General features: G+C 49.8%; 1 protein-coding gene across 1 annotated transcript in view; it reads right to left on the minus strand.

Annotated features, from left to right (window-relative positions):
- Il10rb (interleukin 10 receptor subunit beta) overlaps positions 1–8,440 on the minus strand; it is a 20,953-nt gene extending 12,513 nt beyond the window's left edge. The window contains exons 1-4 of the mRNA XM_005345205.3: positions 8,323–8,440; positions 6,978–7,101; positions 3,536–3,693; positions 1,401–1,567 (exon numbers count right to left, since the gene is read on the minus strand). Coding sequence (XP_005345262.1) covers positions 1,401–1,567; positions 3,536–3,693; positions 6,978–7,101; positions 8,323–8,377 — 504 coding nt within the window. The 5' untranslated portion in view covers positions 8,378–8,440. The remainder of the gene's footprint in view (positions 1–1,400; positions 1,568–3,535; positions 3,694–6,977; positions 7,102–8,322) is intronic.
- Positions 8,441–9,743: the final 1,303 nt, after the last annotated feature.

Consider the following 9,743-nt stretch of genomic DNA (forward strand, 5'->3'; position numbering starts at 1 on the left):
TTTTTGGGTGAAAAAATTAACTTGAGATTTGTGTTTGGCTCTTCAGTGTGTGTGTGTGTGTGTGTGTGTGTGTGTGTGTGTGTGTGTGTGTGTGTATTTAATTATATCATCCTAAGACTCTCAGGCTCTTGGGAAGAAGCGGATGAACATTTATTGGAATTCGTTTGCACAGCACATATGTCAGTCCAGGACCACAAACGGTATTATCGCAGAAGCACTGTCTGACTAATAATGAATAAACATGTCTGCAAAAAGAGAAGAGAGACTCCTACTTTTGCAGATAATGGGAAACATTTGGCCTTTGTCAGCAAACCCCATAACCGTTCTACGAACTGGGCTTTTCTTCCTGTTTTGGGGGTGAAGTTGGTTGTTGTGCCCGTTGTTAGAGCTGAGGAAGCTGGGGTCATATGACCAGCAACACAGTGACAGAAGCAACATCCAACCAGAATTGGGGCTTCATTTGAAAAGAACTGTCCCCCAAGCTGTGAAGTGACCCAGCCATGAAGGCCTGATCCGGGATCTCCGGGACTGCAGCATGCTCCAGAGCATAAAGAAACACATTTCTTTGGAAAGAATGTGTCCTAAAGAGAGCAACGGGGGAAATACTGGATAGGAAGAGTTAAAAATGACACTGTGCTTAAACATGTCAGCAGTTGGGAGGTGTTCTTACCATAAAGTGACTGTGGTTTGTGGGGGACGGCGGGGGTGCAGCTGACTCCAGCTTCCCCTGGTCAAATGCTGACGATGCCCAGTGTCTCCTGAAACTTCCTTTCAAGGAGAGGAAGTCTGCTGTATGGCTCACCCTGAGAGTCTGCCCCATGTGTGTTCCTTGATGGACAGGAGTCCAGGAGCTTTTGGCTTGTAAAGGGCCAGGCTCCCTGGGCACCAGGTGCTGCCACTCTGCAAGACTCAGCTTGGTCACGTGTCTGCGTGCATGCACAGGCGAGTGTGTATGGGAGCCAGATTGGCATCAGGTGTCCACCTCTGTCTCTGCTCCCCTTGTTTTTGAGACAGGATCTCTCCCTGACTCTGGGGCTCACCCGCGGACTAAGCCAGCAGGCCAGTGGGTACCCAGCATTCTCTGGAGCTCACCTGGGGACTAAGCCAGCAGGCCAGTGGTTACCCAGCATTCTCTGGAGCTCACCTGGGGACTAAGCCAGCAGGCCAGTGGGTACCCAGCATTCTCCTGTCCCCATCTCGCACTGTGATTACAGCTGGGCACCGTCATGCCTGGCTTTTCACTTGGGTGTTGGGGAATCCAGATTCTGGTTGTCATGGATATCCTTCCCCCACGGATACATCACCCCAGCCTCTGTGTGGCTTTTCCTGTTATCGTGGCCTTCCGAACCGAGCAGAGCATGGGTACCTACATCTGAAACGCGCTCGACAGCCAAGCTCACCTTCTCGCTAGTCCCGTTTTTCCAGTATTGCACCCGATAAGCCCACGAGTTATACAAGTTCTTCATGGTCCACTTCTCAGGTTCATTTTCAATTTTGGGGGCTGAGAAACGCATGTGCAGAGAATCAGCAAGAGATTCTATATGCATCTCAGGAGGTCCAATAATGGCTAAGTATAAGAACACAATAAAATGACAATCAAAATCAAATCACATTTTAAACACTTCACTTGAACAACAGTTTTATATGTGTGCAACAAGCTACTGGAGGATAACCCTGGTCTCTGCAGGCCACTGTTACAGCACCAAGTGAGATTGCTAAGGGAGACGGATGGATTTTTTTTTTCCTATTTAAAAAGATTCGATAACCTTTATCCTTATTAATCAAATTTAATCCATTCATGTTCACAGTGATATATTTAGGATTATTTCAACTATATTGTTGCATTGTTTCTAAAAATGGCTTTTTTTTTTTGCGGAGTAGGGGCTGCCCTTGTACCTAGCTTACGTTAGCTCAAACGTGTGCCCAAGCCTTCTCAGTTCTGCTGCTACAGGCAGGACCACCATTCTTACAGTGATACCTAATATATTTAGGATTGTCTCAACTATATTGTTTTGCATTGTTTGTAAAAATGGCTTTTTTTGCGGGGTGGGGGCTGCCCTTGTACATATCTCGTGTTAGCTCAAACGTGTACCTAAGCCTTCACAGTTCTGTTGCTATAGACAGGACCACCATGCTTCTCTCCTGGGGTGCAGGTATATTGCGGCGCTATGGGAAGAGAGGCATCCCTTCCTTCCTTTCCACTGTGAGCATCAAAGGCACGCTGAGTCCTAAACTAGCCATGTGCTGGGTCACTGTCAGTCTTCCTATGAGCCTATTATTTTCCATGAGGGCAACAATTGTTCTTGTTCTGATATCTTCAGTTTATGATGGGTTTGCGGGAATGTAACAGCACTGAAGACCATGTTGAGCACACAGTAGGTGCTCAGAAATAAGCACAGAAGGAATAACAAAAGACTCTGGGAAAGCACACTGAGTTATGTCCCGTGTCCTCCTCTTTGACTGCTGTTACTTTTGGGGGGCTGCTGCTAATAAGCCATAGGGGCCTGAGTCAGCATCTTTGCTCTCTCACCTTTACATGTGTGACCGTGGGTCATGCTCCTGGATCTGTGTCTACGGGGAACTGGCCTCGATGGGATGGATGTAACGCAGGACTTAGAAACAGCCAGGCCCAGCTAGACACACAGGAGCAGAAGCCTGTAATCAAATGGTCCCCAATGTACAATGGTTTGGCTTACGGTAATCTCACAGAAATGGTTCTTCCCTCTGATGCGCCTGCCAGGGCCTCATTTGCGCTTTCTTCCTGACGTCCCGTGACCTCTGACCTCTCTGCTCTCCCAGTTGCTGTATGGTGATTTAACTGGTTTCCAAACCCCATACTCTGGACACGTTTGTCCCCACAGCCTTCACTTCTGACCAGGGCGTGTTCCTTCGGTGGCTGAGCAGCCAGCCTCAGCCAGTTCTTCTTCCACCTTCGCCAGGCAACGGCTCCCAGCACTGAGCCTTCTCTCCCCGCATCTACCTCTAACCGCTTGTCTTCTGTCACATTTTAAAAATTAATTTTTATTTGATTTTAATTTTGTGTGTATGGTGTCTTGCTTGCAGGTATGTTCTATGTACTAGGTGCCCAGAGGCCAGAACTGCTGTTGGGTCCCATGAGGCTGGAATGTCACACTGTTCTGAGCTGACATGTGGGTGCTGGGACTTGAACCTGAGCTCTCTGGAAGAGCAGCCAGTGCTCTTAACCACCGAGTCACCTCTCCAGGCCCATATTTCTTGATTTAACACCTAATTCCACAGCAACTTTCTTCCAGCAAACTGTCCCAGCTCTCCATTTCCTCTCTTTGGAGTGCTGGCCCTAACTCATTCACACCCGGGAGGTAGTCAAGTCTATTCTTTTCCTGCTTCACCCGCGGATTCTTTGAGGGCACAGCTTCTTTGCTATATCCCGAGCTCCCTGGTATCGCATAAGCCATCCCTCTGAGGCATGCTAACAGTCCTTACTGATGGACCATCAGTGTGGACAGAAGCATGGTAAAATGACTGCATCTAACAAAACAAAGAACAAACGGCTTACTGTCATCCATGGGGCAGAAGGTGACTCGGACCCACTCGGAGTGCTCATCTGCAGACTCCGCCCTGACTCTCACCGTGTGGTCACCATACTTAGACAGAAGTGAGAAGTCGCACTGGGTCGAGGCAGTGTTCTTGCACTGATCTTGGAAATACCGGTAACTACACAATCAGAAAGACAAGAGCAGGAAAGTTTGGTCTCTGGGTTGATGCTATTCCCTGCGACACCAAAGACAGATGTAGGATGGTGACGGCGAAGGAAAGATGCGCGTCTCTGTTTGTTTGCTTGTTTTTGTTTCATGCTTTTAGAGAGTCTCCCCGGCTGGCCTCTACCTTAAGATCCTCCTGCCTCAACACCCCAAATGCTGGGGTTTCAGGTGTGTACCGCTATGCCTGGAAAATTCTTAATCACTAATTTGGATAAATGGTATGCACAAGGAAATTAATATTTCTCAAAATGCATGTTTCCTGAGATCTTAATGATCCCCGAGGAATCACAAGGCATATCAATACAGTCTATCCTATAGCCAAAAAATCTGTGGAGAAATTGAGTTAAACAAAAATAGACATCTTGGAAACGGAGGTTTCAATAGCCCAACAAGCATTTATGGCTCCAACCCCCAGGCTGAGCACACAGGACGGAGAACGCTTCCTTCCTGGAGTGCGCATTTCGGAAAGCACCGGCCTACGATTTGTGAGAGGCTGACACACAGATTAGTAAATAATTAGATAACTTCGAATAATGTCCCAAGAATGAGTCACAATGCGATGTTTCTGGAAAGATTACAAAACAACTCATCCATCCTCAGGACGACAGCAACAGCAGCAACCACAGCGAGAGGGTGGCAAGTGGAATTCAGCCCCGGGGGTGTAATTAGCTGCCCCCCACCCAAGTAAACACGGTAAGCACAGAGCTGTCTGACTGGTTCCCATCACACCTGCATGTCTAGGTGTGAGAGCCCATTGGGCCAGCCATCCTCGTTGTCTGTTTTCGTTAGTATTCCTGTAGCTATGATAGAATATTCTGACAAAATCAGTTTAAGGCAGAAAGTTTATCCTAGCCCATGGGGGCAGATTTCAGTCCCTCACCGCAGTGAAGTCAAGGCATCTGGGGTTCAAAGCAAATAGTTAGGGGAGCAGAGAACGCATGTGTGTGTGTTCCGCTCACTTTCACGCCTTTCAAAAGGGTTTATTTTCTTTTCTGTTTATGTGTATGTGCATGTGCATAAACTCCTGGAGGCCAGAAATGGACACTGAATCCCCTGCAGCTGGAGGTACAGGTACCTGCGAGCTGTCTCTCTCAGGTGCTGGGAGCCGAACTCCGATCCTCTGCAAGATCAGCAAGGGGCCTTAACACATTCTCTGTTGATGTCAGGGTTCTAAGGAGTACATCACGGCTCACTGCATTGTGACTAATACCCAGAGCTTTGGAAAAGTAGGTAGGGACTGCTGAGATCATAGTATTCTACAACCTGCCTTTCCCATGCCACAAACATCTTGCCAGCCGACCAGCTGCTCATGGCTACCAACCTTACAGTCTACGATGGCAAAGTCCAGGGGTTACTTCATTGAGGGGTTCTCTCTTCCTTGGCCATTTTGTTCAGCTAATCCATCAGGTGGCCGACACACATATTTCTAAGGTCATTCTGTAGTGACTCCTCTGTCCTTTTTGCCACAGATGAGCACTTTTGCTGGCAAATATGTAATATGATTAAGTGCTGGTGGCTTTATTAAAGAGAAAGCAGTACCAGCACATGCTTGCATGCTTTCTGTCACTCGCCCGTGACATCCCTGCTGCACCGCTTTGTGTCTCTGCTACCAAGGCCATCGACAGCTAGAGACCTGTTCCCCAGCTCAGGTATTTCATTCCAGCAACAACTCCAACTGATAGAAGAGGAAGCTAACTTTCCACAGTGAAATTGCTATGTCTTTCCAGACCAGGGAGATACAATGAGAAAAGCCGCCTCACTAGAGACTCCGCAGGCCTTCCGTCTATCCCTGGACTCTGGACCATAGATAACCATCCTGCGGTGGGAAAGAACAGCCTGTTCTTATGAAGCACACACGGAAACACAGATGTGCACGGTGGTGAATTTTCAATTTTGCAGGAAGGTTGGACATATCCTGGGTGCCTGGATGTGAGCAGTGCTTTCTCAGGAACTCAGACTCAGTTCTGAGGGAGCAGCTTTCTCTCCGCTTCCCGACTGGATAGTCTGTGTGGGACAGGCACGGTCCCCACGGTGATGGGCTGTACCCCAAACCAAGCCCTCCGCAACCTTTCCCACCTCATGTCGCTTTGTCAGATGTCAGAGCAACAGGAGAAGAAAGGAACAGAGTAGGGCAGAGAGTTCAGGGAGGAAAAATATAGCAAATACTAAAAACCGATAAATCCCAATGTAGGTGCTCTCGTTTTAATTCTGTACTTAAAATGTTGAAGTGTGCTGGGCAGTGGTGGCGCACACCTTTAACCCCAGCACTATGGAGGCAGAGGCAAACTCTGTGAGTTTGAGGTCAGTCTGGTCTACATGGTGAGTTCTAGGACAGCCAGGACTGTTACACAGAGAAACCCTGTCTTGAAAAACAAAACCAAACAAACAAACAAAGTTGAAATGTTCAGTTTGTATGAAATTATTTCAAACTAAGAAAAACATTAAAAACCCAGCGTGTAGGCATGGGTCACTTTATTCTCCTTTCTGATCCTTCTTGAACTTTGCTACCCTTTAGTGTGTGTGTGTGTAAAATGACAGCTGCATGGAAAAGAGGGCGGGGCCACGGAGCTCTGGGCGGAATGCTCTCCTGTCTTGCTGAAGGGCCTGTCTGTCTCCGACGGTTCTGAGTCACTGTGCTGGCTGACCCTTGGGCGTCCTGCGCTATTGGTGTGTTACCTGTCATCCAGCCTATGGCAGTGACCAAGGGCGGGCTGTTGGGGAAGGCTGACCCGTACTCTTCACCAGGTGCAGGGACCTGCTGACAGACAGACAAGTAGAGAAGCCTGCAGTGGTCGAGGCCCATGCTAGAATGTTCTAGGAGGCCTGCAGTGAAGGGTAGGTGGCGAGAAGCAAGCACCTTCCTGACTGTTGTGTCCACCTGGATTTTCAGGCAGCATCCACTGCACACTGTTGACTTTTCACTGTTGGCTGTGTAACTGGGAATGACAGCGGCATCGCTGCCCTCTGCAGATCCATCAGTCTGAGGACAGCCTGGGCTACATAGTGACTTTCCCCCTTCCCTGGATGACACAGCCAGCAGAGCAAGACCTGGAGTCGGAGGGAGGGGTAGAGAGTGTGGACTACAGTGTTTTCCTTGAGAGAAAGAAAAGGGCCAACAGAATGACTCCCCTGGGCTGTCACAGCCACACAGGTGGAAGCGGTTAGACTCTATCCCTCGGACTTCCAGCCTAGGGTCACCGTCCTCCACGCCTTCACGTAAACAACCACCAACCCTACCTTTCATACTGAGCTGTGAACGTCAGATTCTCCTTGGGGAAAGCGGGTGACTCCCATTGTAGAATGTTCTTGAAGTTAACTGAATTCATCTTAACATTCTTAGGAGGTGGAATCATTCCTAGAGCTGAAAAAAAATAAAGGGACGGTGGGGAAAGACTGCAATGTTTTCCTCAAAAAGGAGATGAGCAAAATGACTACAGCCAGTATTAGTCTCCCTGAGCCTCACCTTCAAATGTGGTGTGGGGGCAGGGGGGTATTAGCTAAGCTGAGGAGGCTATGTTTTGTCTGAAGCAATAAGGAGAAGAAATTTGGAGGTAGACGATAGTTGGGGGTAGGAATGGATAAGGGGTCAGGTGATTTCAGATCCATTTTTATAAATATACACTCCATATAGACCTGATGGGGTCTATATAGACCGTCAGGGCTAATGGCCTTTTCTGGCTGATGGTCCTGGAGCCCTGGTTGGGGTGGGAGTGCACAGGCAGAGCAGGGAACCCAGGAGTCTCAAATCAGCTGCAACAGACTGGATCCACCATGGAGACTCAAGAAGGGTTATCAGGGAGACGTTTATGTGAGTGAGCCTGAGGTCGCAAAGAGTATAGCCTTGGGCTAGGGTCAGACATTATTATTATTATTTTAGTTTTTACTAGAAAATTCTAAACCACTTATCCTGGAGTCATCAGTAACAATGTGGCAGTAACTATTCAACACCAGTCTGCCAGGGACTCTCAAAATCTCATGATAAGGAAGGAGAGAAGAAAGAGGACCTCAAGCAGAACTCGCCTGAGGATGGGGAATCCCGAGAGCGCAGCCCCCAGAGAGACTGAGAGTCTCCAGAAGTTATTTGGGGGAGCTGAGGGGCAGAATTCAGATTTCAGGATGTGGAGGTGTGACGAGGAAGGCGTGGGGACGGGGAGCTGGCCCGGCAGAGGAGGGGGCAGAGGGAGGGTGCGGGCGGCTGGGGAGGACTCAGGGTTTGTCGCCGAGGATCGGGACAGACACCGCGGATCGTCTGGGTCTTTCACAAAATTAGACTTCTGTTAGTACTCTTGGGGCGGGGGGGTGGGTGTCTGACAGCAGCTGTGCCCGCATCCCGCTTCAGTTTCCCGGCTGGACAGCCTGTAACCCGGCTGCGGGCTGGGGGTGATGGTGGTCCACCCAGGATCCAGACAGCGCAACCCCGCGTGTGCGCCTCCCGCCGCGGCGAGGGGGTTACCTGCCAGTGCTCCCTGCGGCACAGGGTCCCTTTCGGGGCGCCCAGGAGACCGAGACTTGGGGACGCCCCGCCTCTGAGTTCCCAAGCCGGGAAACCTGCCCGCCCGGGACCCCTGCCCACCGAGCTCACCTGGCAGCAGCAGGAAGCCGCCCAGCCAGCCCACCACGCTCCGTGCCCAGGCCATGGCCCCGCGCCGCAGTCCCGCAGCCGGCAGCCGCCGGGGCCCTTCCGGGAACCTCCGCCGCGCGGCCAGGCCACACCCCTCGGCTCCCTCCGCCCGCAGCCCGCCGGGACCAGAGCTGCGCAGGTGGCCTCAAGCTAAAGGCACTAAGAAGCCAGTCCGGGGTTACAGGGTTGTCCCCGTACCCGCCCTCATCCTCCGGTTCCCTCCCCACTTGAGTTTCTTTCTCTTTTCCCAGGTAGACGGAATCCGAAGCGATCCACCTGTCTCAGCTTCCCTAGTGCTGGGCACTTTCTTTTCTTAGTATCGCTTAGTGATTTTCCCTACCGAAGCATCACTTCTCCAAAGTCCTGTCCCTGAAACAAAAGGTGAATCAGAGCACCCCTCAGCACAGTTTCGGAATGCTTTAGTGCCCCTCCCCACCCCAAGGAGATGGCGCAAGGCCAAGTTGTTCACTTCTTGGTAACATGTTTCTTACACAAGATTGCTGAGAAAGCTTTAATTTCCTCTTCTTAAACAGACCAGGTGGTGAGGTGGGAAAATGTACAGTAGGCTGGCTGTCTACATGTTGAGGAACACGTCACGTTGTGGGGGGGGGCATCCCAGCAGGCACCGCAGACTTAGAGAAAGACGGTATAATCTTGATAGGCCAGCAGAACCACAAATATGCTAAAGAAATACATTCCAGGTTGAGACACATTCTATAGAGAAATGACTCAAAAGACCACAGGCTGGTATGAAAAAGTATTTTTTTATTACCTCTGACAATCTTCAAACATACAAAATTAAAAAAAATAAGTGCAAGCATTAAAAACTGTTTTCCAGGAATTATGCAAAGCTTCAAAGAAAAGCTGGGCAGCGAAGGAGGCTGGGTAAGAAGACAGATGTTCTCAGAGTGCAGAGATGGTTTGTGTATAGGGTCTCTCTCTCCTGTGAGATTTTATTAGGTCTTCTTTTGAATTGCTTTAGAAGAAGTCACATGAGTTACATCAGAAGCCTTTGAGATTGGACCCATGTAGGTTTCCCTTTCTGAATAGAAGGGAGATGTGAGAAACTGGCTTTTGGGGTGAGGAGCAAGATGGGAGGGCCCCATCCTGGATGCCTCTGAGGCTCAGCACCTCCAAGGGTCTTTATCCCCTTCTTTCCAGCATTGGTCCCAGGCTTCTGAGACTGTGGAGATGACTTGACCCAGTCCCTTGACTTCATAAATAAAGAAACGGGCCAGGCGGTGGTGGCGCACGCCTTTAATCCCAGCACCCGGGAGGCATAGGCAGGCGGATCTCTGTGAGTTCGAGGCCAGCCTGGTCTACAAGAGCTAGTTCCAGGACAGGCTCCAAAAAAAGCTACAGAGAAACTCTGCCTCAAAAAA

Source organism: Microtus ochrogaster, chromosome 2 (genome assembly GCF_000317375.1).
Source record: "Microtus ochrogaster isolate Prairie Vole_2 chromosome 2, MicOch1.0, whole genome shotgun sequence".
Classification (NCBI taxonomy): Eukaryota; Metazoa; Chordata; class Mammalia; order Rodentia; family Cricetidae; genus Microtus; species Microtus ochrogaster.